Genomic DNA, 23,987 nt, shown 5'->3' with positions numbered 1-23,987 from the left:
GAGCCGGTCTCGGTGTCGGTCTGAAGGGGGTTGTGTTATCCGAGTATGGCCACCGAGAACAGGATCAATTTTTGGAGGAGAAACGCAAAGGTTCCCGGAAGGTGGGTTATTGTCACTCTCTTTAAACGTTACTAAACGAAGCTGGACTACAGGACTCCTTTAGTGCATTTCAGACGGATGCTGTTATATATTGTTGAAAATACCATCAACAGTCAGTACATAAACATATAGGTTATATGATGTAATAACCTATTGTAGCTTGAATCAATTTATAATAAAGTAAATATAGGAATACTAGCTTAAAACCGAGCTCTTCAGCTGACCCAAACGTATTAGAAGTCACTGTAAGTACCTCATGAATAGTCATTAGTTGACCATATTGTAATAGTAGGTTTCAATTCATTCACTTGAGGACTTTTCAACCCTTTCCACTGTCTGGTTTGAGCGTGTAGCTTTATAATAGCCTCCAGCTGAGATAGACAGACCTCCATCTCTTTCTTCTCTGCGGTTTCTAACGTTCAGAGTGGAGCTGTCAGCTGGCGCTGTCCGTGCATCGCCCGCCATATGTTTCTCTCAGTCTGTGCTAAGAGGTGGTGACACTCTCACTTGAGAGAGATAGTAGAGGCAGTGAAGGAGACCGCACTGTCTGCCTTGATGAGGTTCACTGCTGTAATCTCAGATCTCTTATTTTGTAATCTGTTAGTGGTTTTTTAGATGAGTCATAAGGGAAGAAGTTAAATTAAATACATCCTTTTTTTGTTCAAGTTTTATTCATGACTAAGATGAGCAAACCAATTGCTCACCCACAAAAACTGATTTGCCGGGTCATAGTTTGAACTCTTATTAGCCTAACAAGTAGAGACTTTATGATGTGTTATGGAAAAAAATAGTATTATGTTCCTGAAGTGGGAGGAATCATGTGGACCATTGTTTTTAAGTTAGGCCACAGCACTAGGTTAGTCCTAGCCTGTATAGCTTGCTTAATAGGCAGCATGGTAATGGGTTATAATGGGCACTGAGGACCTCTAAGTATTCCTTTATTTGATTTTCCTCACCCTGCACACTTATGGAAAATGAAAACGTATCAGACTTCATTGATAAGGCCTGACGTATACATACTAATGTGTTCATATATCTGTATTGGCCTGTGTATCTTTATGACTATGAAGACTCTGAGTGCTTGTCCTGTCCTGGCTTCATGCCACAGCCAGGCAGAGAGGGTGGAGCGCGGTGTGTTTGGAAAATCTGAGAAGAGAGGATCTCTAAGGGGAGGGCGTTGCTGTCTTTGTCACACACACTGATCTCTCTCAAACTGTGGTGGGTGGCAGGCTGAAAACACAAACACATGTTTGAACAGGAAAGCAAGCAGCTAGTCTTAGTGCCTGTCCTTGAGCCACTACTGATAAGACAAGTCGTAGGCTGATAAACAAGAGACTCTGGCACTGCCAGATAATCAGCAGGCCCAGTTCTCAGCCACCAGGCTTGTACTGTCAGTTTATTCATGCAAATGACATGAATAGGTTGACATCGTTTAACCTCAGGCGTGAGAAGCCACACAGTTTGTCAGAGTCCACATACAACTAGTATTTATTGCTTTGTGATATGCACCCAAAGGCCTCTGAGCTACTTTGAATGAAGCTCTTATAAGTGAAGTTTCTGCCACACAGAGATGGCATTTCAGATAAACCGTCATATTAGATTTATACAGTTATAAAAACAAACATTTTTATTTTTGTAGCATTCTGATGTTTTTTTCAATGACAATCTTCAGATTTTGTTCTTCATGTTACTTTTTTCACAGTGTCAGGGTTTTTTTTGTTTTGTTTTTTTTAAATTGTTGACTTTGTCTGCTTTGGGTTGCCAGAGAGGAAAGAAGCTGAGCTGAGAAATAAAATCCTCACATCCGGTGAACATAATGCCCACCACAGGGTGGTGAAGAACACAGGGGCTGCGCAAGCTGTCCCCTCGTTCTGTTCAGTACAAGCTACAAACAGCACAATGAATCTAAATAAGACAGGGTTAGGGTCAATAGATGAAAGGGAGGAACTGTATGTAATAAATGTAAGGCAGAATGTGAGGCTGAATTTGCTGGTTCTGTGATTCACAAAATACTCCCCACTGGGTTTTTAATCCATCTTTGCAAAATCCTCCAAGAACATTGGCACATCAGAGAGACACATCCCAAAACTGGTCTTTCTTTTTTTAATACTTTATTTTAAATTGTTCTTATAACAGTGCCAATAGGAAACTAGATAAGACAGCAATAAAAAAATGCAAAAAGACACACACACACACACACACACACACACACACACACACACACACACACACACACACACACACACCCACACACACATAGGTGGAGGGCTGCCAGAGTATCAGAGTGTAAAATCAAAGCATGCTTAGATTAAGGACTTGGCATAGCAGCAAACACACAAATCAGACATTTAGGTCTCATCAATCAATATCAAACCCAAAACGGGTCTTTAAGCGGTCTATCAATCTCAGGGATCTTCTGTTAAAAGCTGATATTTCCACACCTTGTCCATTCTTAAGATATCATCATTTTCCCACCAGGAAACCACCACCAAACCACCAAGGAGTGCCTTCACCCATAAGTGCAAGTCTTTCAGCCACCATCACACAGGCTAAAGTATACTTATGCATAGTGTGATCACCTACAGAACCACTCACCTTATCCTCTGCTCACGTGGTCCGCTTTTGTCTGCAAAAAGTCAAGGCAGTAGCACTCTTGCATTAGCAAGCATTGCACTAACATCTGAACAGATTTAATTTCAAGCAGGCAGGCCATGCCATCAGGTGTCTAAGTTATTGTGGTATTGAGAAAGTAAAAATGTCTTCACACATTTTTATATCTTATTAAATGAGAAATTTTGAGTTCTCCATACCTTTTTAAGGTATTGACTGAAACTACCCAGTACCAAGTAGTATTGGAGTAGTAGGAGAAGATCTCTGGAGGCAGAACTCAAGGAAACACCATCATCCCGGAAGGAAGCCGTGAAGATCACTGAACCAGCTGGAGAAAGTTCACGAATGACTTATAGGCCTACTTCCCAAAGAGCAAAAATGGGTTAAATGACCAAGTAGTATGAAAACTTCTCCAGTAAAAGCATTCCTGCTTTCGATCCTTTTTTGTACCGGGATTTTGAAAGAAAATGACTATTTGTACGGTTTTGACGCCAATCACCGTAAGTAGGCCTGCACGATTCGGGGGGAAAATATGTATCATGATTTTTTAGCATAGAATTGATATCACGATTCTCTGCCACGATTTTTTTCTCAAACATAGATATTTGTTTTGGCACCTATAGCACATTGCGCATCCCCACGAGCCAGTAAACATAGAGGCTTCAGTGAATAAAGAAAATAAAGTACATACTGGCCATTTAACTACAGTAGGCCAAAAATAGTGACATGTAACACATTGAACTAAATATGGCCCTGATACAGGCTCTATCTGAACTCCTTGAACATGTCAATGTCAAATGCTTTAAATAAATGAATTTAAAAAAAAAAGTCATTTGAAAAATTAAATCGCGAACGGGTGAATCAAGATCGTGATTTTATAACGATTTATCGTGCAGGCCTAACCGTAAGGGTTCTTCAATTTAATGCAACGTGTGATTGGCCCACTACCGCAGCAGCTACAACCCATACAGTCTGTGGTGTGGTCTGTGGCGATACCCAGCCCTAATGTGAACGTGGGTGGTGATGGCGCAGTGGGTATGACACGTCTTTGGTGTGGGAGATCGGGCACAAGACACTTAACCCCTAGTTGCTCCAGAGGCGTGCAACCTCTGACATATGTAGCAATTGTAAGTCACTTTGGATAAAAGCATCAGCTAAATGACATGTAATGTAATGTAAACACTATTCACCTTGTTTGCTTGTAATAATACTGGGCACAGTGTGTATGACAGTCATATTCAACCTAGTGCATGGGCCAAAGTGGATTTTCAGCTATGGTGCATTATGGTGCTCCTCTCTGATCCCTCATTGTTCATTGTGTTCAATAAGTGAACTGATTTTAAAGGGATTGAGCAACTTACTGCGACTAGGAAACAAGGAAAATATGTTTACAAAGAGCTACATATACGAGGACAGCACGTGTGTCTGCTAACTTTCCTCTATATCTTAATTGATGAGTAGATTTGCTGACTATTGGCATTAGCTAGGTCAAAGCCTGGGAAGTTACGTGTTTTTCTGCACAGAGGTGACAGCATTTCACATGTCACCTTCTACAGTGTACAACCAGTTTATGGAGCACAGCATCCACCTCTCGACCCACGTTTGCGACGCACGTAAGTGCTAAACACAACTGGACTGCATGGCGTCATGTAAACAACTGGACTGCATGGATGCGTTTTAATTGTGTGCGTGTTATTTGTGTCTCCCATTTTCAACCTTGTTTTGCAGCACATTGTTCCATGCTTCAAGTACTTGAACATGTATGGATTGCATGCGCCAGTACTGTACCAGTGTGACCCAAAGTTTTACCCAAAATTATTTACATTGTTCAATGTATTTGACTGACTTTCAGTGTGCTATTGCCCTTTTTTGTTGGATTTGCAGTTTAGTTTTTTTTGTTTGTTCCTTTTGGCGATAACATATCCTACATTTCTGTGTATATTACGTACCTGTATCGTACATAAGTGAGACCATTAAATTCTTTATTTTCCGTCTTTTTTTCTCATTTTCTGTCTGTTCGATCTCTCGATCTGTCCATCCGCAGGTATCCCAAAGACACAAAGCCTCAGTTCAACAATCTCAAGTCTAAAAAGGCCTCTAGCTTCCATGAGTTCGCCCGCAGCACCAATGATGCTTGGGACATCGACGAAGAGGAGGACGAGGATTTCCTCAGGACCCCCGCCGAAACTTCATCAGGCCTCCACTCTACGTCCACACAGAACCAGGTAACTACAAGACATCATTTTTGTCCCTGAGCGACTGGGCATTGGTGTGAAATGAGAGAAGATGTTCTGATGTGTTTGCACTCAGCAGCAGCAGAACCAGGCTGTTGACACAGAAACCGGGGTGTCACACAGACTGGCACCTCCCAGGACAGAAGCTGAAAACCTCCAGGATGGGCAGGAAGAGGACGCAGAGTGCGAGCATGTCAATGGCAAGGTTGTCAAGTCTAGCAGTGACGCCTATCTCAACACATCCTCAGGTATGTGGGTAATATGCTGCAGAAGTACATTTGGCATTAAAAGCAACTGAGCAGCTTATGAGGTGATTCATAGTGAAGCTAATTACAGACTTTGTCGGGCGGACCTAGTCTCGCATTGCCAGCCCTGTCTCCACAGCACTGCTACACCACACATACATTCTGGGATAGGAGAAAAAAAACGCTCTGGGTGCATTTCTTCAAACCAATCACAATCGTCTTGGGCGGAGCTAAGCTCCGGGTACAGCGATGGTGGCTCTGCAAAATAGTCTCGAGAAGGAACACCACATACAATATTAAATGAAGTTAACTGTTTACACAATACATTAACATGAGCTATTTAAATAAGATGGATATATGTTAAACATAATTTTCTCTTACCAGTGAATCGCTGGGTGTACTTTGTCCACAGCAATCCCACCAATCAGTCCCCAAACGTCCCAGTTAGAGAGTAAATGCCGTAAACATATTCTTTGTAAATCTTTACAATCGTTCCCCGAAAGAACCAAGCAGGCCTGCCTTGTTGCACAATCTGGATTTTTCTTCAAAACTTTTTCAGCGTGTAGCTTGCTAGCTCGAAGTTTGTTGTTGTTTCCCGAACGCGAACAGAGATTGAGAACGGCAACGCACAGAGAGCGGAAGGTGAGGGACGTCTGGTGCGTGATGTCAGGCAATTATCCCAGAAATGTACTTCAGTTGATCCAGACTAGGGGAGACCTAACACTGCAGATTGGGCTAGGCAGATTATATCAGGCCTTTGGAATGGGCCTGGCACAACATTTTTCTGTCCTGAAAATGTTTCTCTAAATGCTCTTAACAACAAAAATAGGCAACCGCGGGGCACGGAGGTCCAGAGAGCCAGGGATATAAGAGAAGGTAGCACTGGAACAAAAAATGAGACACATCACCGACCGTATAATAAAAACAGTTCCGCTCACAGTTGAGAAGGTGGTCCTTGATGTGGCCCAGGACACATACCCTTACACACTGTTAAAAGAATGTGGTCACATGTGGCCTAAACCACCTCCGAATGGTAATAAAGGTGGCAACAAAACGGGAAATGAAATGTCTAGATTGAGAGGAGTAATGGAAAAGATAATACAATATACACCTTTTTGGGATGTACATTATGTCTCATTTGCAGGGGTTTTACTGTTGTGGGCTCCTTATTGATTCCATAAAACAGTCTGAAGTCTACTCAAAGTTTTTATGACTTTTATTATATTTTCTCATTTTTCTTGTGTGACCCTCTACAGTTCGCTCCACACTGCAGAAGCAGCAGTCTCTCCCAGTTCGTCCCATCATCCCACTGGTGGCACGCATGTCAGACCAGAACGCGTCTGGGGCACCGCCCATGACGGTGCGGGAGAAGAGCCGACTGGATAAATTCAAGCAGCTGCTGGCTAGCCCCAACACTGACCTAGGTAGGAGAGCAACACACACTTTCATCGTGTAGAGACAGAGTGATTTGAAGTGCAGCGTATTTGAAATACAGACTTTGGCTGATTATGCATTGAATTATGCGATCGCATAATCACGTTTTTCTGGAGCGACTGTACGGTAGTGCGTTTAGGCTTCGGCGGGGGGTCGCTGAGGGGGTCGCTGAAAAGTTGAGGGCCAACTCAACTTTTGGAGAAACGCAACCCCATGTTGCTGCGCTAGCCAATCTTGTAACCAGAGATCAGACTTGACAGTCAGTGTGTTTTGAGGCGGTGTACGAATTCCGAACAGGAAACGGGAAACATCACTGCCTCTATCGCTGCCACAAGAAAGTTTTAAAACGTGAAACACAAGCGCTGAACTGCCCAGGAGTTTGTGTAACAGCTGAATGTTTGCCAAACAACAAAGCACAGTCGATCTGTCTCGCTTGTCTCTTTTCTTTTTTTTCTGTCTCCATGAAATGAAGCTGCCTTCAAGTGCGGTCGGGCACGTCAAGATCTAAAAACGATCTGATGGAAAACAGTAATTGTGAAATATAAAGTCCACTGTGCAACATCAGAATCTGAATCAGAATCCGCTTTATTGGCCAGGTTTGTGCAAACAAACAAGGAATTTGACTCCGGTTAATCTTTGCTCTCAAAGTACAACACTCACTTAACATTGGGGGGGGGGGGTTAAAGAACACAACAGTACGTCAGACAAATAAGCCGTTTAAGTGACTCTCCCACCACTGCACAACCCTGCGGAAAATCGCCAGATTGCTTTTTTTGGTCTGAATGTAGCTTACACTTCACTGAAGCTACTGCATTAGCTGCCTGTCTCTGTTTGTTGATCTCTACTGTGGTTTTCTATAGACTGTTGATTATATGGGTTATATCTCGCTCTGTACTCTTACAGAGGAACTCCGGAAGCACAGCTGGTCGGGCATACCAAGAGAAGTCCGGCCAATCACATGGAGACTTCTCTCTGTAAGTCTCATGACTGTCAGTTTTGCAGTATCACTATCTATGTTCTGACCTATTTCTTGGCTTGTTGCACAACATTCGGTCTCAAAAGATCTGTCAGAGAGTCCAAGTTAAAAAAAAATGTTTTTGTGCAGCCAGTTGCATTCCTTTTTAGAAAATTGTCAAACGCCTTATGCTTCCAGGCAACCTTATCTACTTTTTTTCTCTTATCTCAAATGGCGGGCCAGTTCTGTTCTTATGAAACTGGCACTTTCTCTTCTGTATTTTTCTCTCCTCTCCTTGCTCTCTGACAGGGCTACTTGCCGGCCAACAAGGAGCGCAGAGAGCTGGTGCTAAAAAGGAAGCGGGACGAATACTTTGGCTTCATAGAGCAGTATTACCACTCCAGGACAGACGAGCACTATAAAGACACATACAGACAGGTAATATGCAATTGTGTTTTCAACAATGTCCTACTGTCTTCCAATCTGGTCTCTTACCACTAAGGAAATTACTGAACCAATAGCACGACTATACAGTCGAGCTCTCAAGATCCACAGTAATCTTCCAAAGTGGTCTCACCATTGCATTGCACTCACACGCTCAAACGCCCTGACTTACCAGAACTACATAAACAGCCATTTTATTTTCAGATTCAAAATAGCACTGTACCAACACTTGCTGCACTTCTTCCGACAAACAATATGAAACCAGTACGCCTCACTAGGTCAGTCTCACAGGCATTCATTCCAGTCCCCCCATACAAAAACAACTATGGTCAGAAATCCTTTTTTCATACATACACCAACATTTGGAATGACATTCCCCATCACATCAGAACACTACCATCCATCACATATTTCAAAAAGGTATACAAACAGTTCCTTCTCAACAGTTACATTTGCACTCACTGATTGTTCATGTATTGTCCAGTCTGTTTTGTTGTTTTTAGTTGTCTGTGTCTGTCTAGCCCATGCTAATGTCCTGTACATGTGTTTCTGTCTTCATGTGCCGTAACTGTGTTCCATGTCTCTGCAGAACAGGAACCTGCTGGAAACCAGTTTTTAAACTGAGTCAGGCCCGTTTAAACTGTAACTTAATGTTACTTTTTTAATCCTTTCCTGTATAATACATTTTGAAATGAAAATACTACAGTTAAAGGTAACAAAAAGGAGAAAAGCCATTAGACTGTTCAACTATTCAATTGTATGTATGTCAAATCATAACAGAAGTTATCTCAGGACACTTTACAGATCAGAGCAGGGCAAGACCACGCTATAATATACAGAGACCCAACATTCTTATTACTGATAGGTGAAACTAATCGGTAAACACAAACATGGAATCTGCTGTGATGATCCTGAGTAACATCTCCATCATGTTTCTTCCTATCAGATCCACATCGATATTCCAAGAACCAACCCTCTGATTCCCTTGTTCCAGCAGCCCGTAGTACAAGAGGTAAGATCTGAACTGTATGACAAGCTTTCTGATATCTGTTATCTAGCATCACAGATGTTAGGCTGAATAAAGCCCGGTAACCTAAAGAGAACCAGACTATAAGACTATATATTGAAAATGAAGCGTGAGGGCGCCCGGATAACTCAGTTGGTAGAGTGGGCGCCCATATATAGAGGTTTACTCGTCGACGCAGCGACCCTTTGCTGCATGTCATTTCCCCCCTCTCTCTCCCCCTTCATGTCTTCAGCTGTCCTATCAAAATAAAGGCTGAAAATTCCCAAAAAATTATCTTAAAAAAAAAAAAATGAAGCGTGATACAGGGCCTCAGGACTCATTTAAAACTCGTGACCTCGCTTTACCTCATGTCAAGTAGAGACAAATGAGATTGGAGACCCTTTAGACCCTTTACTGGCATCTCCACTGCCGTAGATAACTCATGACCCTGTGAATGATATTGGGCTGTAACTGTGACGGAGTATTTGCCAGCCACTGAGGAACTGAACCTGCATCAGATTACTACATAAAGGAGGATCTTTGCTGTAAAAAGGAAGTTCACTCAGCATGGCTTGTTCCTCAAATGTGGTGATTTTGAAAACTCTTTGTGTATATATTTACCGGGGCATTTTAGGCCTTTATTTGTATAGGACAGCTTAGACATGAAAGGGGAGAGAGAGGAATGACATGCCTGCAGCAAAGGGCCGCAGGTCGGAGTCAAACCCGCGGCCACTGCGTCGAGGAGTAGGCCTCTATATATGGGCGCCTGCGCTACCAGGTGAGCTAACCAGGCGCGCCAAAATGATGTTTTGTCTTGTCATGTTTTGAATATTTTTCAATGCATTGAATATCAGTTTTATTTATTAGCGTACGCAGTAAATGTTAATGACGAGACATTGGTTTCCACCATTTTGCCCACTATGCCCAGCCCCACATGTTACATCACACTGCACATTTTGTTGTTTTCCTTCTTTCCTCAGGTGTTTGAGCGTATTCTCTTCATCTGGGCCATCCGTCACCCAGCCAGCGGTTATGTCCAGGGAATCAATGATCTGGTCACACCCTTCTTTGTCGTCTTCCTCTCTGAGTTTGTCAGTAAGTTACTGGTGTCCTGCATAGAGCCCCGTTATATTCCCACTGGACCAGAATGACTCATGCCTTTGTTTCTGGTTTACACACTTTTTTGTCTGTTTTGCGTACCTATATTTTACAATGTTGTAGGACTGGGCAATATATCAATATTATATCGATATCGTGATATGAGACTAACTAGCATCTTAGATTTTGGATGTGGTAATATCGTAATATAACGTAACTGTTGTCTTGTCCTGGTTTTAAAAGCTGCGTTACAGTAAAGTGATGTCGGTTTTTGAACATACCAGACTGTTCTAGCTGCTCTATTATTTGTCTTTAACCACTTTTATGTATCCACATTGTTGCGGCTGTAAGCAGTCCAACAAAGTGCTGCCGCGAGGGACTTAACACTGATACACACTGTGACGCGCTCGAGATTGCATTGCAATGATTTATTCCTCCACACGTAAAATATAACTAGCACTGCAGTTACTAAATGTAAAGTAACTGTGTGAGTCGAAATAAGTGCGTTAGTGCAGCGGTCAACAGAAAGTGTTCACTCCCAGGCTCACCCCCTCTCTGTCAAAGCCCAAAAAACCAACAGGTGAACAGGTGACGCAAAAAAATATGTTATCACTTCCGCTCAAACAGCAATGAAAACGCCCTCCTCCTACAATATAAGTGCACAACACAATAATCAACAAACAACAAAAATGAGACCATAAACAACATACAATATGTGGCTCTACACACATTATTGATGATTATTTATCTAAAATGTCTTGTGAAGGGCGCCTGGGTAGCTCACCTGGTAGAGCAGGCACCCATATATAGAGGTTTACTCCTCGACACAGTGGCCGCACGTTCGACTCTGACCTGCGGCCCTTTGCTGCATGTCATTCCCCCTCTCTCTCCTCTTTCATGTCTTCAGCTGTCCTTTATAAATAAAGGCCTAAAATGCCCCAAAAATTTTCTTTAAAATGTCTCGTGAAAATATTTCCTACAATATCGTCGCAATTTCGCCATCGAGGTATTTGGTCAAGAATATCGTGAGATCTGATTTTCTCCAAATCTCCCAGCTCTACAATGTTGTACTTAGAGCTGTCCCCGAATCAGGACTTTCACACTCAACATAATTACTGATGTATGTTCTTCAATACACCTTACTTACAAATACAAGATTCACTCCCCTGCCCAGTTAGTGTCAGTTCAGCTCACCTGCGGAGCAGCCATCCCACACTGACCTCCACGTGTCTGACTGGTTGTAAAGTTTTCAGCCTGGCATGCTGTTGCTCATGGCTCTGTTTTTTTTTAGTGTTCATTGTACACAAAGTGTAGCGCTTCAACTGACAAAATGCGAGTCGACTCTGGGTCTTTCTCCACTGATGATTGGACTTATCGACTTTTAGGGGCAGCCCTAGTTGTTACCACGTCCAAGGTCCTTGACATTTTTTTCAGTCAACCTCAGTAGAGGGCAGCATTCAGGAGTCTAGGGGTACGTCCCAGGTCCTTAAATTGCATCCACGGTTCCTTCACTTGCTTCCCTTCCTGGCTTCTCAGTCCCTCCCACCGAGGAAGCATGGGAGAGACGTGAGGAAATAATGCGAGGAGAGAGGAAATCGAGCCTGGAGCCTCACGTGAATTCGACAGCTGTATGGGCGGAGTTAGCAATGGCTTTTAAGCTGCGCGGCTGGAATAAGAGCTTTAAGACGGCCTTCACGAAGGAGAGCCAGAACGACTTCTGGTTCAAGCGAGGAGATGAGATATCAAATAAGATACTTGGGAAGCAGCCCAGGACCCGTTAGTAAGAGTTATCTGTGTGAGTCAGCCCATTTCTGTTCCATTCAGTGTTCTTTGTTCCAGCAGAAGATGTGGAGAACTTTGAAGTGGCAGCGCTGCCCCTGGACACCCGGAGAAACATCGAAGCTGACAGCTTCTGGTGCATGAGCAAGCTGCTGGATGGAATACAGGTGAGCTCACACACACACACACACACACATCTCCATAAACACTCTTTTTAAGGTGTAAATGTGCCAATTTACTGTAAACTTTATAATTTCAGGACAACTACACCTTTGCTCAGCCTGGAATCCAGAATAAAGTGAAAGCTTTAGAGGAGCTGGTCAGCAGGATAGACGGTGAGTGAACTCCTGCCAGTTTAAAGAGTTTTGTGTGTCACATTAAGCTTTAGGTTGCATGTACTTTGCACTGACACGTGCTCTGCTCATTCCTCTTTTTGGGCTTGTTTGAGCTCACACATGTAGAAAGTGATAGAAGGCTGCGCATCTGATTCTGAAATATTAGCAGGAAACCCACAATTTGAACATCTGTGTTTGTGTGCGTTTCTTTGTGTGTGCGTCTGCCTTCAGAGGACATTCACAATCATTTTAAGAGGTATGAGGTGGAGTATCTGCAGTTTGCTTTCCGATGGATGAACAATCTGCTGATGAGGGAGCTGCCGCTTCGTTGCACTATTCGTCTCTGGGACACCTACCAGGTAGAGCATGTTGCTAACTGCTTTAGATTGTTGATTTTTCAGCTTTATCACAGCTTCAAAAATATAAGTTTCATTATTCATTTGACTGATTTATTTTGTTGTTACAATATGATGTCAATACTAAGTAGACCACAACATTTTAAATAGGTTAAGGGTTAAAAATGTATGTTTTTTTTAAGATTATTTTGTGGCCTTTTAATTTGATAGTACAGCTTTAGATTTACATGAAAGGGAGGGGGAGAGAGAGAGAGAGCACACTACATGCAGCCAAAGCCTCAGAATAGAACGTAACCCAGTACATCAGCAGCAGAAACTGTAGCCTTATAGCCTTTAGAATTCACACCGCCGCAAGTATGGCCCATTAAAAAGTATTTGTTCTGTTGACTGGGCCCAAGTGTCGATTGTCCTTGCTTCATTTCTACAGGCTGAAGCGGAGGGTTTCTCCCACTTCCACCTGTACGTCTGTTCTGCTTTCCTCATCGAGTGGCGCAAAGAAATCCTCTCCATGGTTGACTTTCAGGTACCAATCTATCTGTCGTCTTTGTAGTCGTCCACATTTAACTAAGAAAACAACCATTAAATATGGATCGAAGTGCCAACAGACGGTAACAAGACAAGGTTTATGAAAGCAAAGAGAAAGGATGTGATCATTTTAATATTAAAAGCAACTGCATATGTCATGACAATGTCAGTCCCGTAGAATTGCAATAACTTGTGGTGATCCCTTAACCTTTATCATTAGGTCAAAAATTTTGTTTGTCCAACACTTTGCTTTAAAGGAATATGCCACCGTTTGTTGAAATAGGGTTATTTACCGTCTCCTCTATATTTATATAGGTGGGCGCATGAGGGCATATTTATATAGCATTAATTAATTAATTAATTAATTAATTAATTAATTAATTAATTAGCAACAAAACAACCTATTAGGTTGTTGTTGTTTTTTTGTTGGCTCACTTTTACTCATGACATGCTATCCGGCAACAAAGGATTCCTTTCACTATGCTAAGCTAAGCTAACGGCGGTGCTGCCGGACTAAGACAATGCATGCACTGAGACAAAAATGCGTTTGCCCACATATATTAATATAGAAGAGACGGTGAATAACCCTATTTCAACAAACGGTGGCGTATTCCTTTAATGAGCAAATACCTGCGCAAGTTATGACATTCCCATCAGCCTCAGCTATACTTAGTGCTAATGATGTTAGCATGCCAACATACTAATCTAAGATGGTGAATATGGTAAACATTTAACCTGCTAAACATCAGCATGTTAGCATTGTCTTGTGTGATAGTAATGATTATTCATGAGTTTTAGACTGTTGGTTGGACAAAATAAGACGATTTGAAGACATCCCCTTGTGCTTTAGGACATTTTGATGGCCATTGTTGTCAGTTTTCTGACATGCATGATTAATTGAGACAATAAATTATTATTCGGTGCAGCCCTAAATGTAGATAGATGGTTATCAAAGTCAATTATTTTATAAATTCTGAGGTATTTAAATTGCAAGATGAAGTATTCAGTAGTGATTACGGCCTTTTATTTGCTTCCATGCAGGTTGTAGTATAAGTTAGTAGTAAGTGTCATGTATGTGTATGAGTGCACACGGGATGTCACTGTCTCAGACATACGGTAGGTTTTACATACTAATCCACACACTGTATATATTTGTGAAATGCTATATGTACTCTGTTATTAACCTCTGCCTTCCAAAAGAGTGTCAGTGTCTAGAAGTAAATTTCTCTTGCTCTTCAGGGCCTTCTTATGCTACTGCAGAACCTTCCTACAATCCATTGGGGTAACGAGGAAGTGGGTCTCCTCCTGGCTGAAGCGTATAGACTGAAGTACATGTTCGCAGACGCACCCAGCCACTACAAGAGATAGGTCCGAGGCTGCCTCGCCCGCCGCAAGCACAGCACAGCACAGCACACACTCCGCTCTGAAATCCACCCAGACTGTGACTGGAAGGACCCACAGTGTCTGAGATACTCCAGACGTCAAGTGTTGTCTTTGAGGTAACCTGGAAGAGACCGACGAAAACTTTTCCTGTGAAAATGAAGTCCAGTGAATGTCACATTGGATTTAAGGTTTATGGTGCACCCATAGAGCTCAGTGAACTCAAGACTATTAGCAGTCGATGTACTGCACTGTATCGATGGACTGTTACGGTATGAATAGCTATAGCTGTGCCACCTTGGTTTACTTATACAGTTTTTGGTCATGCAACATTAATTGTCTCTCAACTGAAATGTACACTCAGAAGAGCACGCTGTAATATAAAAGGGATGATGTTTGTGATAATCATTTCGGTGAAAAGATGGCATCTACAGATTCTATTTTTTTGAAGATATGTTTTGGTAGTTGTTTAACAAGGGAACAATCTTAAATGTAAACCAGGCAACTACAATACTTTTATTTTCTCTTTTGAAACATATTTAGTCCAACACTGTCAAGCTGTTATAAATAATATGCCCCCCCCTAATGAGTAGAATTATGTTCTGGTTCAGGGCTACCAAATTTGCACTGTACAATCAACTTATAGGTACTTATTTCGCACTTCAATGAGTCAGTTTAATTGGTTGCCAGTACTGGTATTTCACATTGTATTGGATATTAGACCTAAGAGTAGCAAATATTAGATACAGTGTTTTATTTCAGGTTGTGTTTTGGGTTAAAAGTGGAGAAACTGATTTGGTATCAGTTAGCCTTGGTCATTAGAAATCAGCATTTTGAATCACTATGAGGCTCTTGGGTATGATATATATCAACAGTGGTCAAATTTGAACTGCACTGCCTCCGAAACAGACCAGGAACAATGGTTAATGTAGCTTTGAAATTCCTTGATCATACAGTATGTCAGCTGAAATAGGCTTTATTTTATTTTGGAACTCACTTAGCTAAATCTACATTTTATTATATTTTTGAAAGTTAAAATACAATTTTAGTTAGAGATCGTGGCACATTACCCTGGAAATCCAGAGTTCTCGCGAGAGCACAGTTTGAATTTGCTCAGCGAGTCACTCTGGCATTCAGTAACGATGCTCATTAACTATGCCCTTGTAGCCGAGCTGCACCAATCACGTCGGTGTATCTCATATAGGCGGGCCAGAGGCGAGCTAAACAGATGACGACAGCGCTGCGACCTCAAAGTCATTAGTAAACATTGCAAGATGGCTACGGATGAACACCAGTTGTTTGAAACGGCTTTGGCCGCTACAATGAACGAGTTAGACTTGGCTTTTTTTCTAAAACTGGAACAGAAGACGGCGCTCAAATCATTTCTTTGCAAGAAGGACGTTTTTGCTGTTTTACCGACCGGATACGGCAAGAGTTTAATCTACCAGTTAGCTCCGCTGGTAGCTAAGAGTTTAATCTACCAGTTAGCTCCGCTGGTAGCTAAGAGTTTAATCTACCAGTTAGCTCCGCTGGTAGCTAAGTGTATGGGGCTCTGGATACGTCACCCCGTGTATTGCAGTGATTGGTTGTAGTGTTATCCATTTGCATGCAGTGAGATTTCCAAATGCATGCTTGGTGTCACCCCTCGAGTTGGGCCATTTTCATTACTCAGTGCCAGACCCTTAATCTTTCAGATCTGGGTGTGGATTTCCAGGCTAAGTGGCACATACATTAGTAACACTGGCACAAAATGAGATCTGCAACAACTGGTCTGTTTTGGCCTGAGACTGTTGATTTTAAACGTTTTAAACACCTTTCTTTATGCATAACGATGAGAGCAAACGATCGTATATAATAATCTATGAAGTGTCTAATTCGATTTACCTGTGGTTACTGTAAAATAAAAATTGCATATGCATTGAAGATACATTTTTTTAAATGGAGGAAATGCCTTGTAATGAAGGACATTTATTCACACCATCCTACTTGAGACAGTCCTGTGGACACAGTGCAGCTCACAATGTATGACGAATCGATGCCTTTGTTATGAGCATTTGTAATGTTCTCCTGTCTTTTAAAGTGTAACATGGATACATGCTCTGTTATCATTAACGCTTGTATTTTATATTTCTCTAAGGTTCAGGTTAGGCTGCTCTTGTATCTGTGACTATTTGGAGGGTGGGGAGGGTGAATATGTGTGTTACTCATCTACCTTCATTACCAGTGATAAGTATACCACAATGTATGTTTGAAAGATATGACAATCATTAGCCTTTGATACTTTGATTTCCCTCCTATAAGAAGTGTTTTTGATTTTTAGTTTTTGGTCATTTTGAATCATTCTGCAAATGCTTTGCAAAGCTGTAGCAAAGATTAAAATCAGGAGTTACTGTGCACTAGATTCCTGTCTGTTAATCTGGTGATTGTAGATTAGAAAAAACAATTGAATAGAGAAACATATTTCATGGTTAGCATAAATCCTAATTCATATTCAGGAATTATTCAGCCCTTCTGAAATGAGGCAATTCAACCATAGCCTCTAAGGTCTAAGTTACTTTATGACGTTACATTCAGTGACGTGCTTCTGAAGATAGATGCCATGGAACTTAAATTAAGTCTGTGAAATAGATCATTTTTATTTTTTTGTAAAAAATGACTTCATAATACTTGTTTATGGTTTATTCATTGACAGTTTTTGCTTCGTTAAGCAGCATCTTGTGTTCATCAACCTTGTTTTACCCATCTAAAACATTTCAAATGTTTTTTTTGTGAGCGTTATTGTTGAATGTATGCCTTTTAGCCTTAAATTAGTTTAAATGTTTTCATTCAGGTGCATCAACATGATTGTTCACTTCATGCTGTTTTTATCTAAAGGTTATTATGTCCTCAAAATATGATGTTGATAACTAAAGGCTGACAAAATAAAAACGTGTCGATTTGTTTCAGAGGTGTTTATGCTGTTTAGAAAAATAATATGGCAAATCTTTATTGGGCCAATACAATGTTTTAAAGTGCTGCTGAAAGGAAGAAATATTAAATAATTAAACCTGCTGTATATTCACTTTTTGTTTAGGTTGTTCTTCATGTTGGCATTTGTGTGTGTGTGTGTGTGTGTGTGTGTTGTGGTGGGGGTTATTTATAGGGTCGCAACTATGATTATTTTCATTGTCGATTAATCTGTTGATTATTTTCTCAATGAATCGGTCAGTTGTTTGGTCTATAAAATGTCAGAAAATGGTGAAAAATGTCAATCAGTGTTTTCCAAAGCTCAAGGTGACGTCCTGAAATGTCTTGTTTTGTCGACAACTCAAAGAGATTCAGTTTACTGTCACAGAGGAGTAAATAAACTCGAAAATATTCAAATTTAAGAAGCTGGAATTTTGTCAATTATCAAAATAGTTGGCAATTAATTTAATAGTTGACAACTAATCATTTTGTTCATCAGTTATTTGTTTGGGTCAGACATGATCGTTTTTATAGTCGTTTTTATTATTGTTAATTATAGTTTTCATTTATTAAAGGTTATGTAAGACCCGTCCAAACAAATTAACTATACTTTTGATAGCAAGAAATTGGTAACGCAAAAGCTCAAAAGGTGTTTTGGTGTGGACGTGCAGGAAGTAAATTTACGAATCCTACTACGGCCACGCCAAGACCCGCCCTTCAATAGTATTTATTGGCCAGGCGTCCATGCTTACGCAAGGTAACGTAACCCCATTTGTATAGGTCCTATCCCCTGACCAATCGGCTATCCTAACCTTAACCACTCATTCCTAACCCCAACCAATCGAGCTGCTTCATAGGGCGGGTCTTGGCGTGACCGTAGTAGGATTCGTAAATTTGCGTTCCGGAAGTGATGCTGACAGCTCCGAGAAGTAACGTTACGTGTTGGTACCCTCATAATACATACATGGTTGGTACTCGCATAAACTTCGGTTTCACTTTTGCAGCCATGTCAGTGTTGTTTGTTGGAACGAAACCAAATGTTAACTCGACAAACCGTCTGAATTTAACCAGTGGGATATACACCCGTCGCACCGCTTCTGTCTGAGTGCTAAGGTCAGTTGTTTTGCCTAACAGAAACTGCATTTATAACATATTTAGTGCAGCTAGCAACGAGCTAACGTTAGCAAACACGAAGCTAGCCTCTGGTTGTGCTGTAACGTTAGTAACCGTACTGTCACGTCAGCGTTGACTTCTGACTAAATAGACCTCTAGCTGTGCAGTTATTGTTTAACTGAGTCTTTTTTTATTGCTGTGAAATGAAACATAGCTACCTATTATCGATAACGTTAGCAAGAAAGAGGAACAAGCTAACAAGAAGGCACGCTTCCCCTTTCCCTAACGTTACCAAAACTTGACTGACGTTGGCTGGTGACTGCACATCACTGGCAGGCATACATTTTATTCATTTTTTAAACACTGCTAAATGCCTTTAGCCTTTTATTTTGCCTCTTGTATTTGTGTGATTTCCGAAGCTAATGACCCAAACTTCTGTCTCCTCCAAAGCAGAAGAGAAGCTTGGTGAAAGAGGATGGATGGCGTCAGCTGGAGCACCACACGGGCCCAGGAGTCGTTCAGCCGCTCGAGGACAGCAGGAGACACACTGTCCAGGCTAGCCAACTTCATTGCACGGGCTGACACAAAACCGCACACACCAAACAAGAGGCAGCAGCCAGCCCACTTGCCCTACGCTTGCCAAGAATGTGGTAAGAGCTTCCCATATGCGACAGATCTGTTGGAGCACCAGGAACTAAAACACGCATTACCCAAGCCTCACCAGTGTCTCTATTGTGGGCAGGAGTTTTCCCTGCGCTCGTCCTTACAGCTACATAAGTGCAATCACGATTCTTCCCCGTGTGAACTTTGTCATGGAGAGACACAGCCGCGTTCTCCGTGCCCTGCGTGCAATCTAACCTCAGATCCTGGCAGGTTGCAGGACAAGTCACCTCACCGCCAGCCTCACCTCAGTAGCTCTTACGCATGTGCCCTGTGTGGGAGAGGCTTCAGCCAAAAGCAGGCTCTGCTACACCATCAGCAAGCTGGTTGTAGTGAACCGCCATTCCCATCTGATATAGTTGATGCCGGTAGCCTTCCAGATGACTCTCCACCAGTTTCTGAGGGAGACTCGACCTGTTCTGATTCTTCAGACACCCCAGGGCCCAGCAGCAGAGCTGTAAGTGTGTGCCAATTCTGTTCGAAAACGTTCCGCACGGAGGCTGGACTGCAACGCCATAAACAAACGAACCACTCAGAGGAGCGGCTGATGGCTACACAGGGACAAAAGACCAAAGGTGAAGGTGCGGGTGGAGAAGAGAGCAAAGGTGGGAGTACCAAGGTGAACGTAAATGTAATTAAAATGACAAAATCCAAAAAAAAGCCTCTGGCCTGTCGCTCTTGCGACATGGTCTTCGGGAGCACCTCGATGCTGTACGTGCACAGAAAAGAGAAGCACAGCAGAGAGAAAAACACCAGGAGAGAACCACGGCCACGGCCAGTCACCATCAAGCGCAGAAAAGGAGGCGCGTATCCATGTCAGGTCTGCGGCAAAGTCTTCGTCCATCATTTGTCACTTCGGGCACATTACAAACAGCACACAGCCTCAAGCTTCAACGCAATCAAAAACAAAAGCCAGCCTGAAGGATGTACCACCAAAGAGTCTGAGTTCTCAGAAAATAGACCAAATGAAGTAAAACCCAGCACAGCAGAAAACAAGACTGTTAAGGCTGGTCGAGGGAGGCCCAGGAAAACGGCCAGATTAAAGAACAAGGTTACGGATCAAGAGAGATGCAATGAAGTGCCTGAAGTGAAGGAGGAGGAGGACGAACAGGAGAGGGAGTTCCCGTGCCCCTCCTGTGCAGAGGTTTTCTCTCTGCAGTCGCAGCTAAGGGAGCATGTGGAGCTCCACCAGTCGTCCGTGAAGAGGAGACAGTGCAGTGTGTGCGTAAACGAGATGGACACCTGTAAATGGCCCGGCTCAAAGAGGCAGAGGCTGTACCACTGTGTGCCTTGCCAGCAGGGTTTCTCAGCACTGGATACTTTCCTAGAACACTGTCAGAAGCATCTGCGAGTCCGTGTGGAGGAGGACAGCGTCACTGAGGGCTACGCACATCAGGCCAGCAAAGCCTGAGGTCCAGTTTTGAATGTTATCAGCAATTTGCCTTTTTGCCTTCAAGGGTTAGAGAGCGGAGAGTGATTTATGAATGAAATTCTCGTATGATGATCAACCAGTTCATTGAGTATTCAGAACACCTTGTTTTTATAACCAACATATCAAGGAATAAATTGTTAAAGTACCATAGCAGGATTTTTGCATGTTTTTACTAGGGCTGCTCGATTATGGGCAGGAGGGGGGGGAAATCATAATCCCGATTGTTTTGGTCAATATTGAAATCGTGATTATTTAACACGATTACTCATTGCCTTTGGTAGGATGTTACATTTATTGAACTTTAAAGTGCTTATATTATGCTTGTTGGCTTTTTCCCTTTGCTTTATTGTGTTATATCTTTTTTTGTGCATGTAATAGGTTTACAAAGTGAAAAAGCCCAAAGTCCATCCCGAAGGGACTCACCATCTCCAACAGAAAACACTGTTCACAAACTGCTCCAAACAGCTCTGTTGTAGTCCAGTCTTTACTTCAGAGACGAACGTGGTCACTTTGTAACACGTTATAATGCTCGCCTAGCTGCTAGCATGGCATGTAGTCCTTACCTAGGTACTGTCAGGGCACCCCCTCATACTCTGCTTCTGACTGGCTAGTAGTCCTTACCTAGCTACTGAGCATGTGCGACTCCCAACAAAGATGGAACAGAAGTGAGATGTCTCACTCTGTAGCTAAAACGGAGAGCTCAACACACAGGGTGAAAAGAGGAGCTGCAGCAATGTGCATTACAACAAATATATGGTGTTTTTTGAAAATTAAACCATGTAAACCTATTCTGATATAACCTCTAAATACAATTATGAACCTGAAAATGAGCATAATATGAGCACTTTAAAACAGTTGAATCAACAGTTAAAACAACTTGAACTGTGAAATTTCCCCTAATACTTTTCCTGTTTGATTTTTTTTTTTATTCTCCGTTCGTAACACAAAACAAAATAAGTTTACTTGCAAAACGTAATGTGCGAAACCATTTTTTTTTTCTCAACTACATTGTTTTTGTGATCGTTAGGAGCCAAAATCATAATTGCAATTAAAATTTGATTAAATGCTCAGCCCTAGTTTTTGCTATGAATCACATAGACTTTACTGCCAAACGTTTATTTTTGAATGTTCCAGGCAACCACTTGTTTCTTTCTCAGTACAGCATGTAGATCAATTTGTGTGAGATCCATTACAGTGATGAGTTAACTTTTAACGTTATGACCGCATGTTATACTTTTGAAAACTGATCATGTCATGTTTTTATGGGACGAGCCACCATTTCAGATCTGAGTCGCTCGCAGCGCTGCATAGACGAGCTGTGTTGTGAAATCAAACAAAACTGAAACGCAAACGTGGGCATCGCAAAGAGGACCATGTGAGTTTCCCCCCCCCATAAGCACTCATGTGCACCAATAATGAATTTTTCAAATTCGTAATCAATTCCAGCTTTGTCACACCTAAAGATAACAGAACTTTGACTAAACCTAAAGCCAACAGGTTCACTGTGATGGATTACCTGTGACCAGCCAGTCTGCAGGTCGATTTTGATCGCTTAATGAAATACATTGAAACCTGTAGCAGCCTGGAAGTTTGCTTCTTTAAAAGAGTTTGTCATATCCACTCTATTTTACTCTCACTGACGCCACGGTTTGGTACAGATCACGACCTTGTTTCCCTAAAACATTTTGAAGCTAAAATGCACTTAGCCCATAAACTTACAATGGGACTGAGGTCATCTTGGCCTTAAGGTGTTTTTTTTTGGGGGGGGGAAACGAGACCCTCTGCACAACCATGGTACGTTCTAGCCAAAGCACTGCCACAGATATCTTGTTTATTAGAGTCTATTTTTACACCAGACATCTGGAGTGCTTTAGCTAAGTAAGGTCAGAAATGTCTTTTTTACTTGATTTTAGTTATTCTTCTTACAATTTTGGCAATAATTAGTCATAAATAAGTAGATTGGTGGAAACTCTGGTGTGTCACTTGCTGGATTGTCACCGTTGTGTGTTTGACCCGGGTATTTGCATTGAATTTGTAGCACTGCTTAGGGCACTCTATGGAAATGTAGTGATTTGATCATTTGACTGGTCACCTATTTGCAAGTGCTGTCCCAATGTGTGAAAGAAGTCACAAAGTATAAAATGTTATCATGTTTTGAGCATTCTTATTTGCTGTTTTGAGGTTCTGACACGTGATAGTTATTGATATACTCTACTGTACAGTAGGGCTGGGTTTTTTAAAAAAAATCAAATTTTCATTTGAATGATCCAATATCGATTCATGAAATCCTGAGAGATTTTTCAGGAGGCTCTGTTTTCAAGCTAGACTGAAGCTATTGGTGTCATATTGTAATTGTAATGTAATTCAATAAAATAATGTCATGCTAAATAACGCTCCAAAGTCGGGCAACATTTTGGCAAGGGAAAAAAGACAACATTCATATTTTTAATAATGCACCAAGTAAGAGAGTTCCTTGTACAATTTACATTATTAGTTCTTTGAGAATCTTTTTTTCACATCCAAGCGATATTGAATCAAATCAAATGAAATTGATTCAGGAAATCATTGGCGATACCCAGCCCTACTACTGGGTGAAGAAACTTTGAATGGCTGTCATGGGTAGTTCTACCGAATACATAGCCCTTCATTACGGCCTGGCTTTTTAGCCGGCATGTATTTGGTGATGTTACCTAGCTATGCAAAACGATAGACTGACGGCAGCCCTTCAGTATGTCTGCGATGCTTAATAAGTGCGCTTTGGTGAATGAACAAGGATCCACATTAAGGTTGTTGCTGTTTTTCTTAAAGGTTTTCAGCTACTGTTTTCAAAGTTCTACTGTGAAAATGTATAAAATGATTTAATATGTTTTGAAGGTCTTTTGTAAATTAGTTTATGGCTCTTTAGAAAACAGAATTAAAACAATTCTCATGAGATGTTTTGTCTGGGTTCTGTATACTGAGTTTGTGAGTACGGTCACTTTTTTTTTCATACTGGTAAACTGGCTGGTTATTAAGTTCCTGAGCACTTTACATGGAATCGCCATTTCTCTGCAAAGTACACCATCCACACCGTTTACTACACTATTTATCATTGTTTGCTTGCCATTTACTTGTTTAAAACTCAGGGAGGAGACCTTGCACTAAACATGACAGTAATGTATTATCTAGAGTCTAGGTTCTAGAGAAGCACACAAAATGTTATGAAACATTGAATGTAGTCCAACTGTGGTGCTTAAGTAGTTTGTATTAAAGTGCAAGGTCTCGTCCCTGGCTGCCTGGACTATCTACAAAAATAAAGCAAGTCAGACATCTTCAATTTTCTAGAAGATGTTTTGG

General features: G+C 41.6%; 2 protein-coding genes across 5 annotated transcripts; both read left to right on the top strand.

Annotated features, from left to right (window-relative positions):
- Nucleotides 1-11: 11 nt before the first annotated feature.
- On the top strand, nucleotides 12-17,445 carry tbc1d22b (TBC1 domain family, member 22B). Of its 3 annotated transcripts, none has more exons than XM_078254253.1 (13): nucleotides 12-101; nucleotides 4,754-4,934; nucleotides 5,023-5,191; nucleotides 6,445-6,612; nucleotides 7,526-7,596; nucleotides 7,887-8,015; nucleotides 8,968-9,033; nucleotides 10,008-10,122; nucleotides 11,965-12,071; nucleotides 12,164-12,239; nucleotides 12,471-12,598; nucleotides 13,023-13,118; nucleotides 14,360-17,445. In XM_078254253.1, the coding sequence occupies exons 1-13, from the start codon at nucleotides 46-48 to the stop codon at nucleotides 14,486-14,488; spliced, it is 1,491 nt and encodes a 496-aa protein (XP_078110379.1). In that variant the 5' UTR covers nucleotides 12-45; the 3' UTR covers nucleotides 14,489-17,445. The 3 variants fall into 3 exon arrangements, with proteins under 3 accessions (XP_078110379.1, XP_078110377.1, XP_078110376.1); XM_078254251.1 differs by having other exon boundaries at nucleotides 5,020-5,191; nucleotides 11,968-12,071; XM_078254250.1 differs by having other exon boundaries at nucleotides 5,020-5,191.
- A 927-nt stretch (nucleotides 17,446-18,372) lies between these two features.
- On the top strand, nucleotides 18,373-23,583 carry LOC144520500 (uncharacterized). 2 transcript variants are annotated; one of them, XM_078254242.1, is made up of 2 exons: nucleotides 18,373-18,559; nucleotides 19,013-23,583. In XM_078254242.1, exon 2 carries the CDS (start codon nucleotides 19,035-19,037, stop codon nucleotides 20,628-20,630), a length of 1,596 nt encoding a protein of 531 aa, XP_078110368.1. In that variant the 5' UTR covers nucleotides 18,373-18,559; nucleotides 19,013-19,034; the 3' UTR covers nucleotides 20,631-23,583. The 2 variants fall into 2 exon arrangements, with proteins under 2 accessions (XP_078110368.1, XP_078110369.1); XM_078254243.1 differs by having other exon boundaries at nucleotides 19,010-23,583.
- The last annotated feature ends 404 nt before the right edge of the window (nucleotides 23,584-23,987 follow it).

This window comes from Sander vitreus, chromosome 7 (assembly GCF_031162955.1).
Source record: "Sander vitreus isolate 19-12246 chromosome 7, sanVit1, whole genome shotgun sequence".
NCBI classification, from domain to species: Eukaryota; Metazoa; Chordata; class Actinopteri; order Perciformes; family Percidae; genus Sander; species Sander vitreus.
This window is presented reverse-complemented; position numbering and strand designations above follow the sequence as displayed.

Excerpts from the sequence above, each read along its gene's own strand:
- tbc1d22b (XM_078254250.1), top strand. The coding sequence starts at position 46 with ATGGCCACCGAGAACAGGATCAATTTTTGGAGGAGAAACGCAAAGGTT. Across the intron at positions 102-4,753 it reads AACGCAAAGGTTCCCGGAAG|GTATCCCAAAGACACAAAGC; the intron begins GTGGGTTATTGT and ends GTCCATCCGCAG. Across the intron at positions 9,034-10,007 it reads AGCAGCCCGTAGTACAAGAG|GTGTTTGAGCGTATTCTCTT; the intron begins GTAAGATCTGAA and ends TTCTTTCCTCAG.
- LOC144520500 (XM_078254242.1), top strand. The coding sequence starts at position 19,035 with ATGGATGGCGTCAGCTGGAGCACCACACGGGCCCAGGAGTCGTTCAGC.